Source organism: Hemiscyllium ocellatum, chromosome 15, assembly GCF_020745735.1.
Source record: "Hemiscyllium ocellatum isolate sHemOce1 chromosome 15, sHemOce1.pat.X.cur, whole genome shotgun sequence".
Lineage (NCBI taxonomy): Eukaryota > Metazoa > Chordata > Chondrichthyes > Orectolobiformes > Hemiscylliidae > Hemiscyllium > Hemiscyllium ocellatum.
Window position 1 is genome coordinate 4,172,805 of NC_083415.1, and position 18,210 is coordinate 4,191,014.

Here is an 18,210-nt window from a genome sequence, read left to right on the forward strand (position 1 = left end):
CACCCCACGTTCCTGATGAAGGGCATATACCTGAAACAACCTAAAAATAGAAAAAGATAGCTTAGACCCTAACATTTTCCTATTTTAAAGGCGAGTGCCAGATGTTGCATTCCAGACGTAATTCCTTTGGGTCAAACTACCATTTTTTATTCATACACTATAATTAAAATACAAAAGCAAAATTGGAATAACAACAGTATTGCTAAACTTAATAGAATAATAGATTTAACTACTAAACAGTACCTGTCCCGATATAGTAACAGCTAATAATCACACTGTTTGCAGATGTAAATTCAGTAAAATAGATTGCCTCAAATGCAATTTTAGCAGCAGTAAGAGAACCCCAATTTTTAACAGTGAGAGAGAGAGATACAGGAGAAACAGCTTCTCCCTACGGTTTCAAGACCCCAGCACCCGCTACTGAAGGCCAAAACTAAAAAACAAATCCTAGTTCTGTGCAAACTTGATGCCGACCATTCAGGCTGTTTCTATTGTTCCAACTTGTTAAAAAACCCCAAGACCTCACAAGCTGTTTACTTTAAAAGGCTTTGAGCAGACTGCTTGCCATCTGTCACAACCTTTCTTCATTAAAAAAAAAGAAACCAAGACAAAATATATCTCTTAAAGCTGTAATATCACCATACTATACAAATGGATTCTTTCAACTCTAAGCCTGAAGAGCTTATGCCTGAATCATCAACTCTCCTGCTCCTTGGTGCTGCCTGACCTGCTATGCCATTTCCAGCACCACACTTTTTGACTACAAAATAAGTTTAAAAATCTTAATTTACTGTTTGATTTAATTTTTCAAATATAAACTTCATGAGATAATTTTAGATATTAAAGCCACCAAGATGTCCTGTTGCACTTTTGATGTCTGGCATATTGTTACGATAATATTCCAGAATCTATTTACTGAAGTCCCACATAATGAATTGAAACATACAAGATTCTGAAGGAGCTTGATATGCAAATGTTGAGATGATGTTACCACTAGGGAAGGAATCTCGAACTAAGGGACATAGTTGCAAAAGAAAGATACATGCATTTAAAACTGAGGTACAAATAAATTTATTCTCCTGAGTAGTAAAGAGTTGTGAAAATAGAACACAAAGTATTCAAATAGGAGGTACATAAATGTTTGGAATAGAGGAGTTGATGGCTATGAGGAGCTGGCATGAGGCGTGGGGCAGAAGTGTCATGATTATGTTATGGTGGGACAGGCATAAGGGGCTGTAGATCTTACTCCAGCTCCCACTTCTTTTGTTCTGTCCTCCCAGCAAATGTAGTTACTTGCAAATCATCCTGAATAGTAGATAGTCTTTACCTTATACAGCGTGTGTGGACTTGAGTGAAAAAGCATTCTGCTGCTTCTACAAGTTATGGGGTTCCAAGTAAAGGAAAATGTATATTTTGCAGATTTGTTCAAATTTGACTCATAAGTTATTCATTACATCATTGTTAAAGTAGAATTAAACCATTAAACATATATGCTTTCAAAATAAAATCCCAAATCAAAACTCTACACACCAAGGGGTCATATTTGTAAGGTGAAAGGCAGGATGTTAAGGAGAGATTTGAGGAATTTTCTTTCACCTGGAAGATGGTGAGAATCTGAAATAGCTCACCCTGGGAGGGTAATCAAGGTGGGACACATCACAAACATTACAAAGAATTTGGATGAGCGCATCCAGCCATCATAAGCGTCAATTGCTCGATTTGGATCTAGGGAATGAGATGGGTCAAATAGCAGAAGGAGACTTTAGCTATGGAGAAAGACAGGAAGCAATTCGGTGGAAAAATAACTAATTGGAAGAGGAACACCTCAATGGAGTGAGAATGAATCTGAAACAAAAAGGTTGACACGCAAAACAGTGTAACAAATGGTTGTCTGGAAGGGGATGTTACAGTCACAGTCCCTTTCCACAAGGGGAGAATGCAGCACAAATAAACTCAGAGTTCTCAGATAATAAAATAAATAACTAGTAAGACGAAGCAGGTGCGTGGTGTTGTGGTCAAGTCACTGGACTGAAAAACAGAACTCTGGGGACATGAGTTTGAATCCCACCATGCCAGATGGTATGATTTGAAATTAATTAAAATTTGGAATAAAAGCAAGCCTAATGGCAAGCAGATAATGTTGATTAATATTGCTTAACTACATTTGCTGGAAGTACATAATGTGGGACCATGTTGATAGTTGCAAAAGAACCATCTGGTCCATTAACATCCTTAGCAAGACAGTTGATTCTTAACTATCCTCTGGACAATCAGGAATTAACAATAAATGCTGATCTAGCAAGCAATACCCATGAACAAATAAAATCCATATCACACGTCATATGGATAATACAACCAAGAACCAGGTTGAAGGTTCATAGTAAACAGAAGAGACTGGAGAACACAAGACAGCACAATATTAACATGACACTACTACCATGTTTTCATAAGCATTCTCCTTCTGCTACTTGACTGACTTTTGTAAAATGCTATAATACAGGCTTAGTAGCAAAATCAACGTAAAAGGGTCAGCGTGTGCACAAAGTTTGCTTTGTGACAGAAAACAGAGTTGTGGGAAATGATTGTTTTCTAGACTGGATGAGGTGAGGTTGCCAAATAAAATTTGAGAGTATAATGAATCATGAGCAGAATAAATCAAGTGGACATGAGTGGTGGAATACACTGGCATGCAGCAAATGATATTTAATGCAGAAAAGAGAAATACATCTCATATGAATAACAAGAGGCAGCGTAACAAAAAAAAATCCAGATATGGTGTTGGACCTGGGTTTATACGCATGAATCATTGCAAGTGGAATGTAGTGAAACAGAGCAGACAGAACCTTGTGTTTTATAAGTAAAAGCATAGTGTCTAAAAGCAAGGATGTTACAGTAAATCTTCATAACAATTTAGGATCAGCCTCAACTGGAGTATTAACTACAACATCAGGCATTGCACTTTAGCTAGAATGTGCAGAAAAGATTTAAAAGCACATTAGCAAGGATGAGACACTTCAGTTACGCGGGTAAATTGGAGAAGTTGCCACTGTTTTCCTTGAAGAGGAGATTGAGACATTTGGTTCAAAATCGTGCAAGGCCTGGACACAGCTGATGGGAAAACCTGTTCCGACTGGCAGCAAAGTTGGAAAGCCAGTGGAAACTGATTTTAGGCGAACGACAACAGAAATCACAGGTAACAGGGGGAAACTTCTCTTCAGGAACCAGACGGTCAGGATCTGGAAGGCGCCACCTGAGATTGCAGTGGAGGCAAAAGCAGTCGTGGTTATAGGAGGGAAATCGGATGATTATCGGAGGGGAAGGGGGGGGGGGTATCGGGGGAAGAAATATGGGGCTAACAGGACTGAGTGAATTGCTCATGGGGGTGACCTGGCCTCTTTCTCTGTGACTATTCAGCGGTTTAAAGGAACCGAATGGCCCTTGGAGTGATATTCTGTATAATAAAGTTAGTTTTATACTACACAGCGTGTACAAATCATACAGAATACTCCACACCTGTATCTTCTATAATAACCTGTATACCCACACTGCGGTCTGGAGGGTTATTGCTAGACTCGGTATCAATGTTGCCCATGGCCCCCTGGTGCCGGTGCCCGGGCCTGGTGCCCGCCCGGCTTGCTGCTCCCTTCCCCCGGCTGACAGACTAACACGGGGACTGGGGACTGGGGACGGGCACTCACCGCAGCGCTGCCGCCGCCGCCGCCGCCGCCTCGGCCCAGGGCCAAGGACAGGACCTGTCCCGGCTTTGTACTCACTTGCTCGGCCAGCAACTGCCGGCTCTGGGCCGCTCGGTTCCGCATCAGCACATAGGCATCGGTCAGGCTGCGGGTAGCCATAGCTGCTGCTGCTGCTGCTGCTGCTGCTGCTGCTCCCCGGCCCCCTCAATCCCCCAACCCGGGGAAGAGAAAATCTACACCACCCGGAAACCATCCGGGGAAGGGGATGACTGGAACACCCGGAAACCACTACCGACAGGGGGGCGGGTCCGTCCGCCTAAAGATACCGACTCCCAACCCCGTCGAAAGGTTCCGGGTGTGTGTGTGTGTCCTCTGAGGAGGGCCACTTGCTTATAGACTTGGTATGCAGCCCTCAGGCTCATTCTCTGTGGTGTTACTGATCAAATTCTCAACAATGTCTCGTGAAAACACAACCGTCCAGTCAAATTAAGCCTCACTAGCCACATTTTCTTTCAGTAGGTATGCTTGAATTTTTTTTTCCCCCCCCTTCATTCATGGGATGAGGGTGCCAGTGGCCAGGCCAGCATTTATTGCCCATCCCTTGTTGCCCAGAGAGTAATTAAGAGGCATCCACATTGCTGTGGGTCGAGAGTTACATGTAGACCAAACCAGGTAAGGATGGTAGTTTCCTTCTGTAAAGGACATGTGTGAACCAGATGTTTTTTTTCCATCAATCAGCAGTGTCATCATTAGATTCTTAATTCTAGATTTTTTTTATTTGAATTCAAATTCTATCATCTGTGATAGTGGGATTTATATGGGTCCCTGGGTTAACTGTCCAGCACTAATGCCACTTGGTTATCGCCTCCCCAAGTGTGTCTTTCATAGACATGAAGGTTCTGCTGCATTCTCATCCCCAAACCTCATGATCATGGACCTTTCAGAAATGAAATGAGAATAGTCATAATTGTAATGTGCTGTCTGTTTTATGATTGGTCTTCTTGAAACAACAAATCGAGATCCATACTTTTTCAGGGTGGGTAGTGAACAACGTAACCCAGCCAAGGTCCAGAATCTGTCAGTTATTGTTCACAAGCTTAAACTAACATAGAATCTCTACAGTGCAAAAGAGGCCATTTGGCTCAGTGAGTCTTCACCAATCCTCCAAAAAGCATCCTGCTCAGACCCAACCCCAGCCTCCTAACACATCCCTCTATCACTGCATTTTCCAAGGCTAACCCGTCTCCCTTGTACATTTTTAGACTGTGATTGGCAACCCATACAGATATGGGGAGAACATGTAAACTCCACACAGGCAGTCACCCAAGGCTGGAATGGAACCTGATTCCCTGGAGCTGTGAGGAAGCAGTGCTAACCACTGAGCCACCGTGCTGCCAGGTTTGTGGAGATGGTGGTGCATTGGTTATGTAATTAGACTAACAATCCAGAGACTCAAGCTTATGAATAGGGAACATGCATTGGAATCTCAACAGAGCAGTTGTGAGAATTTAGATTGAATTAATAAAAATCTAGAATATAAAGTCAGTCTCATTAATAGTAATCAAATTACCTATGGCAGACTATCCTAAAATCCCACCTGGTTCACTAAAGTTCTTTAGGGAAGGAAATCTGCTATCCTTGCTTGATCTGGTCTACAATTTGGCCTCATACCTGTAGCAAGTGGTCAATTACGACTGGGCAACAAATGCTGGCCTTACCAGGTGATACCTGCATCTAATGGAAGAATAATTTTGTTAAAAATACCAATACCAAAGGTCAGTGTATGTTTGGGGAGGAGTGGTTTCGTGGTGGTACCACTGGGCCAGTCGTCCAAAGGCCCAAGCTCTGGAAACACTGGCTCAAATCTGAGCACAGCAGCTGATGGTATTTACATACATTTACTTCAATCTAGTCTCAGTGATGCTCATGAATTATAAAAATCCATCTGTTTAACTAATGTCCTTTAGGGAACAAAATCTGCCATCTTTGCCTGACCTGACCTTTATGTGACTCCAGACCCACAGCAATGTGACTGACTCTTAACTGCCCTCTGAGATGAACTGGCAGACATTCACTTCAAGAACTATCAGGGTGAAACATGGGCTCAACTTCAACCCATAGGAAGCCACTTTCAGACAGGAATAAATATGGTGGTAGGCTGGAAGCTTTTTTGGCATGTCCATGGACAACAGATCTTACAAAATATTATTGTAAAATATTTTATAATTTATATTAATATAAATTAATGTAGTGGAGAATTCTGATCTCTTCAAGGTTAAATACGCCACAAATAAAAATGGGTGGTAAGGCGGTTAGCACTGCTGCTTCACAGCACCAGGGACTCAGGTTTGATTCCACACTCAGGTGAATGTCTATGTGGAGTTTGCACATTCTCCCAATGTCTGCATGAGTTTCTTCTGGCTGCTTTGGTTTCATTTCATACCCCAGACATGTGCAGGTTAGGTGGATTGGCCATGCTAAATTGCTCCCATAGTATCCAGGGATGTGCAGGTTAGGTGGATTAGTGCGGTAAATGTGGCATTACAGGGATAAGGTGAGAATCTGGATCTGGGTTGGATATTTTTCAGAGGATCGGTGCCTTTTCCCCATTGCCCTGCATATGATGACTATTCAAAAAACTATCTAATGTTATGTTAAATGTCTCACACCACATTTTCAGGCAATGCATTCCGTAACCTAGCAAGTCTTTATGTGTAAAAGACTTTCTCTCACATCACCCTTGCTTCACTTCCACATCACTTTAAATTTATGCCTCTCACTCTTGTAACCTTTACAAGTAGAAACAGTTTCATACACTATTTACTCTGGGAAAAAGTGAGGACTGCAGTTGCTGGAGATCAGACTCAAGATTAGAGTGGTGTTGGAAAAGCGCAGCAGGTCAGGCAGCATCCGAGGAGCAGGAGAATTAACGCTTCAGGCAAAAGCCCTTCATCAGTAATGAGGCTTATGGGCCAGGGTGCTGAGAGATAAATGGGAGGGGGGATGGGGCTGAGGGGAAGGTAGCTGGGAGTGCACTAGGTAGATGGAGGTGAGGGTGAAGGTGATCGGAAGGAGAGGAGGGGGTGGAGCAGATGGGTGGGAAGGCCAATGGACATGGAGGGCAGGTCAGGAGGGCAATACTGAGTGGGAAGGTTGGATCTGGGATAAGGTGGGGAAGGGGAAATGAGGAAACTGGTGAAATCCACATTGTTCCCTGTGGTTGGAGGGTCCCAGGACCTGCATGTCCTTGGGGGAGTAGGAAGGGGAGTTAAAGTGCTTGGCCACAGAGCAGTGCGGTTGTTTCGTGTGTGTGTGTCCCGGGATGTTCTCTGGAATATTCTTCAAGGAGGCGTCCTGTCTCCCCATTGTAGAGGAGACCATATCGGGAGTAACAGATACAATAAATGATATGTATGGAGGTGCAGGACAATCTCTGATGAATGTGGAAGTCTTCTTCTCTGTCCAACCTTCTAGGATTTTGAAAACTTCAATCAGCTTTCATCTCAGCCTTCTTATCTCCAAGGAGGACAACCCCAACTTAGAGTCATAGACTGATAGAGAGGTACAGCACTGAAACCGACCATTCGGTCCAATTCGTCCAAACCAACCAGATATCTGAAATAAATCCGTGTTCCATTTGCCAGCGTTTGGCCTATAACCCTCTAAACTCTTCCTTTTCTTATACCCATCCAGGTGCCTTTTAATTATTACAATTGTTTCAGCCTCCACCATTTCCCCTAGGTACCCTCTGCGTGAAAAAAAGTTGCCCCTAAGAACCCTTCTAAATCTTTCCCCTCTCACCTTAAACTTATGCCCTCTAGTTTTGAACTCCCCTACCCTGGGGAAAAGACCTTATCCATGTCCCTTATGATTTTATAAACCTCTATAAGGCCTCCAATGCTCCAGGTAAGGTAGCTCCAGCCTATTCAGCCTCTCCCTGTAGCTCAAACCCTCCAACTCTGGCAAAATCTTGTAAATCTTTTCCAACCCTTTCAAGTTTCACAACATTTTTCCTATGGCAGGGAGAGCAGAACTGAATACGGCATTCCAAAAGTGGCCTAATCAATGTCATGTACAGCTGCAATATGACCTTCCAACTCTGATACTCAATACACTGACCAATAAAAGCAAGCGTACCACATGCCTTCTTCGTAATCCTGTCTACCTGCCATTCCACTTACAAGGAACTATGAACCTGTAGTCCAAGGTCTTTTTGTTCAGCAACACTCCCAGAACCTTAATGTGGATTCAGTGGAAGCTCACACAACAAGAAAGGGTTAAGTTGGACTTAATTAGGTCAGGAATGAGTTCTTAGCAGATGCTTACAGGGCAAAGAATAGCGGTCTTGCATTGCAAAAACATAGTGGCACTTGATTAGATCAGCGATGAGTTCTTAGTAGCTACTTAAAGGAGAAGAACAGTAGTTTTGTATTGCTAAATGGGTAACTGATTATAGAGAGAACATGGGACCATTAAAATTGTTGGATCACTTAGGCCAACAGCATGGGGGTAGTGATGTGATGCTCTTCACAGAACTATTGTGGTTAATGGTTGAAGCGCTTAAGTGGACAGCAGGGGGTAACCGCAGGGATAAGTTCCAATTGACATTGATGTAGAAACTGACATTGCTATGGAAATTGACATTACTGTAGAAATTAACATTGCTGTGGACAGAAAACACTAAACCACAGAAATCACATGGATATAAGAATGTGAGCCATGATTGGACAGGAAGCAGCAGCCTTACACCATCTTTGCAGTTGTCTTGTCCCATCCATGTCACTGACACACTTCTGCAACAAAGACTTAAAGAAGACATTGTGGAGTTTCTGTGCCTGATTATTCCTATTATCAGGGAAAACGAGTACCCAACACTCATTAAGTGTATTAAGTCCTGCCCTGATTTGCCTTACCAAAATGTAGTACCTCACATTTATCTAGGTTAAACTTAAACTGCCACTCTTCAGTGCATTAGCCCATCTGATCAAGATCCCGTTGTAATCTGAGGTAACCTTTTTGACTGTCCACTACACCACCAACTTTGGTGTCGTCTCCAAAGTTACTGACCATACCTCCTATATTCACATCCAAATCATTTATATAAACGACAAAAAGCAGTGAATCCAGCACCAATCCTTGCAGCATACTGTTGGTCTCTGGCCTCCAGTCTGAAAAGCAACCCTCCACCATCACCACTCTCTGTCTCCTATCTTCAAGCCAATTTTGCATCCAAATAGCTAGCGCTCCCTGGACTCCACATGTTCTAACCTTGTTAACAAGTCTACTTTGCAGAATCTTGCTGAAATCCTTGCTGAAGTCCATACAGACAATGTTACCACTCTGCCTTCATCAATCCTCATCATCACTTCTTCAAAAAACTCAAGTTAGTGAGACATGATTTCCCACACACAAAGTCGTGTTGACTATTCCTAATCAGTCCTTGCCTTTCCAAATACATGTACATCCTGCGCCTCAGTGTTCCCTCCAACAATGTGCCCACCACTGATGCCAGGCTCACTTGTCTATAGTTCCCTGGCATTTTTTAAACCACATTTCTTAAATAATGGCACCACATTAGCCAACCTCGAATTTTCCAGCACCTCACCTGCAGCTATTGATGATACAAGTATCTCAGCAAGGAGCTCAGCAATCACTTCCAGAACTTCCCACAAAATCCTAGGATCCACCTGATTCGATCCCAGGGATTTATCCAACTTTATGCATTTTTAGGATGTCCAACACCTCTTCCTCTGTAATATAGACACTTCTCAAGATATCAGTATTTATTTCCCATGTTCTTTAGCTTCCATATCCTTCACAGTAAACACTGATGCAGAGCATCCATTTAGTACCACCTGCAGTTCCACACCTAGGTGTCCTTACTGATCTTTAAGGGGCCCTATTCTCTCTCTAGTTACTCTTTTGTCCTTAATGTATTTGCAGAAACCCTTTGGATTCTCCTTAACAGTGTTTGGCAAAGCTATCCCATGTCCCCTTTTTGCCTTCCTGATTACCTTCTTAAACACATTCCTACCATCCTTATATTCTCTAGGGATTCACTCGATCCCTGCTGTTTATGCTTCCTTCTTTCAATTTCTCTAGTCATCCAGCATTCCCTACAGCCTACCATCCTTGCCATCACCCTAACAGGAACATACTGTCTCTGGACTCTCATTACCTCATTTTTGAAGGCTTCCCACTTTCCAGCCATCCCTTTACTTGATAATATCTGTTCCCAATCAGCTTTTGAAAGTTCGTACCTAATGCCATCAAAATCAGCCTTCCTCTAATTTTGAACTTTAAGTTTTAGATCCGCTGTATCCTTTTCCATCACAATTTAAAAACTAATAGATTTATGATCACTTGCCCTAAAGTGCTCCTTCGCTGATACCTAACTCCTGCCTTATTTCCCAAAAAAATGTCAAGTTTCTTTTTCTCTAGTAGGTACATCCACATACTGAATCCGAAAATTTTCTTGTACACACTTAACAAATACCTCTCCATCCAAGCCCTTAACACAATGGCAGTCCCATTCCATATTAGGAAAGTTAAAATCTCCTACCATTATCACCCTATTATTCTTACAGATGACTGAGATCTCCTTTCAAATTTGTTTCTTATTTTCCAGCTGACTATTGGGGAGCCTATATTACAATCCCAATACGCTGATAATTCTTTTCTTATTACACAGTTCCACCCAGATAACTTCACTAGACTGGATGTCGGTTTGCTCACTGAGCTGAAAGGTTCATTTTTCAGACATTTCGTCACCATACTAGGTAACATCTTCAGTGAGCCTCCGGATGAAGCGTTGGTGGCAAAGCCCGCTTTCTATTTATGTATTTAGGTTTCTGATTCTTTTTCTCAGCAGGTGGTAAATGGGATCCTAGTCAATGTGTTTGTTGATAGAGTTCTAGTTGGAATACCATGCTTCTAGGAATTCTTGTGTGTGTCTCTGTTTGGATTGTCCTAGGATGGATATGTTATCCCAGTTGAAGTAGTGTCCTTCCTCATCCGTATGTGAGGATACAAGTGGGAGCGGGTCATGTCTTTTTGTGGTTAGTTGGTGTTCATGTATCCTGGTGGCTAGTTTTCTGCCTGTTTGTCCAATGTAGTGTTTGTTACAGTTCTTACAAGATATTTTGTAAATGACATTAGTTTTGTTTGTTATCTGATTTGGGTCTTTCAAGTTCATTAGCTGCTGTTTCAGTGTGTTAGTGGGTTTTGTGGGCCACCATGATGCCTAGGGATCTGAGTAGCCTGGCAGTCATTTCTGAGGTGTCTTTGATGTAGGGGAGAGTGGCTAAGGTTTCTGGATGTGTTTTGTCTGCTTGTTTGGGTTTGTTGCTGAGAAATCGGTGGACTGTGTTCATTGGGTACCTGTTCTTTTTTAATGCATTGTATAGGTGATTTTCTTCTGTGCTTCATAGTTCCCCTGTGCTACAGTGTGTGGTGGCTCATTGAAATAATGTTCTAATGCAACTCCATTTGGGGTGTTGGGATGATTGCTCCTGTAGTTCAGTAGTTGGTCTGAATGTGTTGTTTTCCTGTAGATGCTGGTTCGAAGTTCCCCATTAGCTGTTTGTTCTACCGTGACATCTAGGAATAGGAGTTTGTTGTTGTTTTCTGCTTCTTTAGTGAATTTTATGTCAGTAAGGGTATTATTGATGGTCTTGAAGGTTTCCTCTAATTTGTTTTGTTTAGTGATGACAAAGGTCGTCATCCACGTAACGGACTCAAATTTTGGGTTGGATGGTTGGCAGAGCTGTTTGTTCAAGTCTCTTTGGTCTAATCCGATATCATGGTTCTTAGCAGAGGCAATAAGGAATTCAGTAAGGCTTTTGATAAGGTTCCCCATAGTAGGCTGATGGAGAAAGAGAACTCACATGGGGTCCAACCTATACTAGTTAGATGGTCAGAGAACTGGCTGGGCAGCAGAAGACAGAGAGTAGTAGAGGAAGAGAATGTGACCAGTTGTGTTCCACAGGGATCCGTGCTGGGACCATTGTTGTTTGTGATATACATAAATAATCTGGAGGACAGCATAGATGGTCTGATTAGCAAGTTTGCAGATGACACTGAGTTTGGTGGAGTAGCAGATAGTGAAGGGGACTGTCTGAGAATGCAGTAGATTATAGATAGATTGGAGAGTTGGACAGAGAAATTGCAGATGGAGTTCAATCAGGGCAAATGTGAGGGGTGATGCATTTTGGAAGATCCAATTCAAGAGTGAACGATACTGTAAATGGAAAAGTCCTGGGGAAAGTTGTTGTACAAGAGAGATCTGGTGTTCAGGTCCATTGTACCCTGAAGGTGGCAACACAGGTCAATAAGAGTGGTCAAGAAGGCATGCAGCATGCTTTCCTTCATCGGACAGGGTATTGAGTACAAGAGTTGGCAGGTCATGTTACAGTTGTATAAGACTTTGGTTCGGCCACAATTGGAATACTGTGTACAGTTCTGGTTGCCACATTACCAAAAGGATATGGATGCTTTGGAGAGGGTGCAGAGGAGGTTCACCAGGATGCTGCCTGATATGGATGATCCTAGTGAGGAAGAGAGGTTGAGTAGATTAGGATTATTTTCATTAGAAAGACAGAGGTTGAGGGGGGACCTGATTGAGATCTACAAAATCATGAGAGGTATAGACAGGCGGGATAGCAAGAAGATTTTTCCCGAGAGCGGGGGACTCAATTACTTGGGGTCACGAGTTCAAGGTAAGAGGGGAAAAGTTTAATGGAGATATGTGTGGAAAGTTCTTTGCGCAGAGGGTGGTGGATGCCTGGAACATGTTGTGGAAGCTCAGCCTTGAGCTCCTGGGCTTCTTGTGAACGCCTGTCCAAGAACAGAGAACCACCACTTAATTAATACCTTTCAACAGCACTGTTTTTATTCAAGACTGTCAGTATATGAATATACAAACAAGGCTTGGGAGAAAAGCCACCTTAGACCACGCCGGGTACTAAAGAGTGGATTCTCTCACTCTCGATAGGGAAAGTTGTTACATTTATACATAACTTCTCACGCAATACAGAGTCCCGTGTCATTAGGCTATCAAAAAGTATATTAATTAAAGTATACTTAATTGTAAGCTTACACATCAAAAAATGCTCTAAATCTAACACACAGACACCAGCAGCCATCTGGTTAAGATATTAACACTATCTTTAAAGTCAGACATTAGCCCCCATTATTCTTCTCCTGCTCTTCAAGGTAACAGTCAGATCTCAGAGATGCTCTTAAATGTAAACATTCAAACCTCATTACTGTGTTACAGCTAGACCGTGAGGCACCAGTACTCCTCTGATGGCTGCCCTTTGACCTAGTGCTATGTACTATATCATTCTCAGATCTGTGGGAAGGATTGTTTATACAACTAGGCTGGCTTCTTACAAATTGCTATGTTAGCAATTAGTTTCGCTTAGCCTGTCGCTTAGGATGCCGGGAAATACAGCCAATATGCCGGGGCCATCTTAGTTAACTTTTCTGAGCTCCATTTTCTATATGGTCACTATATCTATTTCCAACTTATCATTCCTCCCTTTTTATCATTTTATGATAATCCTCAGATATTAATCCGTTGAAGTCGAGCAAACTCTTTTCCTGTTTCCACATCTGAATTGCTATCAGTCAAAAGTGTAGGTGTCAATCCTTCCTTCTGTGTCCATGTCGGGCTTGTCTCCTTTTTACATCGGCGTCGTGCGGGACAAGTCTGACAACTTCTCTTAATAAGGGCCCAAGCGATTCGGATACTAATACAAATGTCAAGAATGATGGCCAGAATGGAGAGAATGTCCAGCCCAATAGACTTTAGCCATCCCAACAGCTGACACAGTAAATTCCACCAGGCACAGGTCTCTTCTGAACAAATAGTCTCTGGGGTCCGCTGCAGTATTATTTGCAAAGGCATGGCAGCACGTGCGTGTATCATTTAAGTACGTATAGGTATCCTCGGATTTGGTGCCATTTCCTCGTAGGCATACATACATTACTTCCTGGCAGATGCCAGTATTATGAATTGTTATTTACGAGGACATTCTGTCCTGGCATCCAGAGTTGTAATATTACATCCAGGGCACCACTGTTGAAGTCCTGTTAGGTTTTGCAAATGCTCTACGCAATCCTGTGACCATGCAAGATTTTGGATGACTATGCTGCTATAATTAGAAGTGGCCTTAGAGTAGTCAGGAAAGCCGACCAAGGGACAAATTGTCTGGTTAAACCCACTGTTACCTGGGCCATGACGATCACACGTGGCATTCACTCTGACCTGAACTATTCTCATGGGGCCTGTGTTATTCAGCGTTATGCTATTCTCCTGTTTCCATACCCACCAATCCCCGATGAGGTTGCAAGGGGTAGCTAGGGTCTGACTGGACTCACTTATATTATTAGACTGGGTACCTATCACTCTGGGCAGTGATAAACTCATTGGGGGGGGTGCTAATAGTCATATTGTCACTCATAGTACTCACGAGATCCCTCGGGACTATTACTGTACCATTGGGGCCATCAGAAGCAATACGTGGTGCCACACTCACAAAACCATTAGTCATTTTAGTAGTAACATCTGTAGAGTGTGAAGTCATCGCGGGGGTGCCTGTTTTTATCCACGTCTCCGCGGTGGCTGCACTAGAGTTGCTTGTAGGCCCTTGGAGAGTGGGGGGTGCACCGCTGGTGGTGTTACTGGTCTGCATTGATGTCCGTGTCGCTGTTAGGCAGAGGCCAAAGAGAAAGAGTGTAGGTTTCATCGTTTCACTTTTCTTCAGTCTTCCTTCCTTAGTGGCACCTATGTCAAGGGAAGAGAAAATACATACAGCAGTAGCTGCCCCTTATTATCATTCCTCCCCAGTAAGCTTGCAATGGTGTAGGCTGATCCAGGCTTTACGACCCTCAACCTTAACAGCAGTAGGGGTGGTAAGGAGGACTTGGAAAGGGCCCTCCCACCGGGGTTCCAAGCCGTGCTTTCTGGCAAAGTTTCTGATCAATACAAAGGTGCCAGGTCGGATGTTTGGAGGCAATGGCAAATCCGACCGCAAAGGCCTGGCAGCTTTAACCATCGCATGGTTCATGCGTAAGGCATCAGTTAAGGATAAAACATAGGAGATCATCCCATCTGACATCTGATGTATGTCAACAGGAGAATCAGAGAAGTCAGAGCTAAAGGGAGTGCGGAGGGGCCGCCCATACAAAATCTCGGCAGGGGAGAGACGGTGGGCCCCTGCCGGGGACACCCGGAGTTGAAACAAGGCAATGGGCAAATTTTGGAGCCACGAGAGACCATTGTCAGCTGACAGTTTGGCCAATTTAGATTTCAAGGTCTGATTAGCACGTTCCACCACTCCCGCGCTCTGAGGGTGGTAGGCACAGTGGAACTGCTGCTTGATATTAAGAACTTTACAAAGTTCTTGACTAACAAGGGCCACAAAATGAGGGCCATTATCGGAACTGAGTGTCCGCGGCATACCAAATCTAGGAATAATCTCCTTGAGTAAAGTCTTAACAACAGTGTCAGCCTTGTTATCGGCTGCAGGATAAGCCTCAATCCATTTACTAAAAACATCTACAATAACTAAAACATATTTACACTTGGCCGTTCTGGGTAGCTCAGTGAAGTCCATTTGCAACGTATCAAAGGGGCCTTCAGGCAGCGGGGTTCTACCCTGTTCACAGGGGACCCCCTTGCCAGGGTTATGCTGCATACATGTCAAGCATTTTTTAGTTTGTGCTCTAGCCAATTGCAGAACACTGGGATGCCACCAAGATTCCCAGACTAAATCTGCAGTTTGTCTAGCCCCACAGTATGTTAAGTGATGGACAACATCGACCACCCAGACGGCTAAAACATCAGTCATACACACCTGGCCTACTGGGGTTTTCCAAAGACCGTCAACGTCCTTGAAACATCCCAGATCAGTCCATTCATGAAGTACATTGTCAGGGGCGTCCCCCTGTAAAGCAACAATATCAGCGGTGGAGGGATGCGGCTTGTCAGGAACTGAGGCCCGAATAGATTTCCTCTGAACCATCATAAAGGAGCCAGGGAGCTCCGTAGCCTGTTTAGCAACTTCATCTGCCTGTTTGTTTCCCATAGAAACCGGATCCATTCCGGCAGAGTGCGTGGAACATTTAATAATGGCCGATTCGCGAGGACTTTGAATGGCCTGTAACAAATTAATGACTTCCTCCCTGTGTACGATAGGGGTCCGAGACGAGGTGAGGAAGCCTCGATTTTCCCATAGTGTCCCAAAATCATGGGCAACCCTGAAAGCATATCTAGAGTCAGTATATATATTAGCTGTAAGTCCGGAGGCTAGCTCACATGCCCTAGTTAATGCAATTAATTCAGCTTTCTGAGACCTTTTGGTTTTGCCAGCCTGGGACATAAAAATCCGGTTCCAGCTGATAGCCTCTATTGTCAGACTGCAGCTGGGGACCGGGTAATCTCCACAGCCCTTGCTGCTGTGTCTGCTGGGAAAGGGTGGGAGGTTGCCGCAAGGGGGCCATGGTATTTTGATCACTTTCCCGTACAACAAATTCGGATTTAATAGGTTTTTCGGCCTTGGGACCGTCACCCTCGCCCCATAATGCTTTAATTGCCCTAGCTGTATCACCCTGTGAGGAATTGATCCAATTTAAGTTGTTAGTTTTCCATCTATCTTGTGTAGGTTTAGGCAAAGTGTTCATCAAGAGACTATTATACTGTTGTGAGACAGCCCCCGCTCCCAAAAGGAAAAGAGGGTCCCCAGAATATGTGCCATAAGTTTCATTAAACCTCTGTAGGTATTCCTCAGCACCCTCCCCCTTTTTTGGTTTTAAATCAATGATTTTTGCTAAATCAACCAGTTTTCTGAGGACCTGTCGCATTGCTTCTTTAATTTCCTGCTCCTGTTGTTGTTGATTCGGGTGTTGTGCTGTAAAGGCAGTCCAACTGTTGGCACCAGGGGGCATATTTAATATTTCCAAAAATTTTGTCCACTTAGAGCCAAGAAACACAACCCTCAAAAAGTTCCAGATATCTTCTCCCACTGCCCCGTAAGCCTGCCAAATACTTTCAACTGATTCACACCATTTTTGTGGATCCTTATCTTTGTCAGGGAGATTCATAGTCAGTGCCAAAATTTCCTGCGGTTTCCATGGCGTAAAAATTTCTAGGGTAGGGGGGTAAAGAATCGCAGCGACAGGAGGGTTAGCGCGCGGCTGGCCGGGGACTATTACCCGTCCCCCTTGAGGGTTAGGAACAGTACGCATAGGGAACATGTGACCTGAGGGTTCTTCTATCTCTGAACTGTCATCGTCAGCCTCCTCTGTCCAAGGGTAGGGCAATTGCCGTTCGGGTTCACACTGTGGTGGAGGCCAATATCCTTTTTTACCTGTGCTTGGGGTAAAACTCCTTTCAATACGTGCCTCCTGGGGTATTGTACCCGATGGAGGGGGTTGGGGAGGGGATTCCACATTCCTAGAACTAATTCCCTTATCTTCCCATCCTGCACCCAGCCTCAGGTCTGACAATGACGTCTCCACCGCTTGGTTGGCCAACCGTTTGTTCTTGTTAATATTTTCATCAAAATTTGCACATGCAACCTTGAGCTCATGGAGGGTCAAAGGAAGCCCATCCTTAGTGACACTTAGCCCCCTTTTTGTAGCATTATGTAACCAACTGTTGTAAACCTTCTGCTCGTGTTGTTGTTTAGCTTCCTCTTTCTTTTTTAAGCATGCATCTCTTAGTTTAGCCATAATTTTCTTACCCTTCTTTCCCCCGTTCCCTTTTTCCATACTAACTCCATAGCTCTCTTTACAATCTCCAATTATTCTGCGCAGACTGTTACAATTAATGATCCCGGATCCTCACATTTATCCATGAACTGTCCCATAATGTTCCCTAAACTTTCCCTAACCTTTTGTGAGTGTTGCTTTTATGAGATCCTGCTCAAGGGACTTTAAACCTTCTCACACATACGTACCTCGGTGCTTTTATGAGGACTCTAACCCCATGGGACTTTAAACCCGTACGTATCTAAACAACTACTTGTGAGCGGTGCTTTTATGAGATCCTGCTCAAGGGACTTTAAACCCTCTCACACAGACGTACTGTGGTGCTTTTATGGGGACTCTAACCCCAAGGGACTTTAAACCCGTACGTATCTAGCTATTCTTATTTCTCCCCGCGCTCCCAGTGCTCTTTTTTTTAAAATTGTCCTACCTTCTATAGCACTCCCAGCGCTTTTGTGGTGGTCCCTTTAAAAAGCTGTTCACTGGTTCGTTCTGGATCCCGTCCGGTAGCAGCTCCTGCTGCGGTGAGTTGGATCCAGGTCCGCCCCTGACTTGAGGAGACACTAGTCGTGAGTCCCAAACGGTATACTCACGTCCTAGTTGGGCCCGTGTCCACCTTGCCACAGCAAGACCATGTCCTGTTCAACCGTCACCAGGAGCCGCCTTCCGTTGGGATCCCACCGCTGCCACCAAAATGTGGAAGCTCAGCCTTGAGCTCCTGGGCTTCTTGTGAACGCCTGTC

The 18,210-nt window shown here is 43.8% G+C and overlaps 1 protein-coding gene across 1 annotated transcript in view; it reads right to left on the reverse strand.

Moving 5' to 3' along the window:
* The window catches only part of stx16 (syntaxin 16), a 55,942-nt gene extending 51,997 nt beyond the window's left edge, over positions 1-3,945 (reverse strand). The window contains exon 1 of the mRNA XM_060836245.1: positions 3,774-3,945. Coding sequence (XP_060692228.1) covers positions 3,774-3,854 — 81 coding nt within the window. The 5' untranslated portion in view covers positions 3,855-3,945. The remainder of the gene's footprint in view (positions 1-3,773) is intronic.
* Between the last annotated feature and the right edge of the window lie 14,265 nt (positions 3,946-18,210).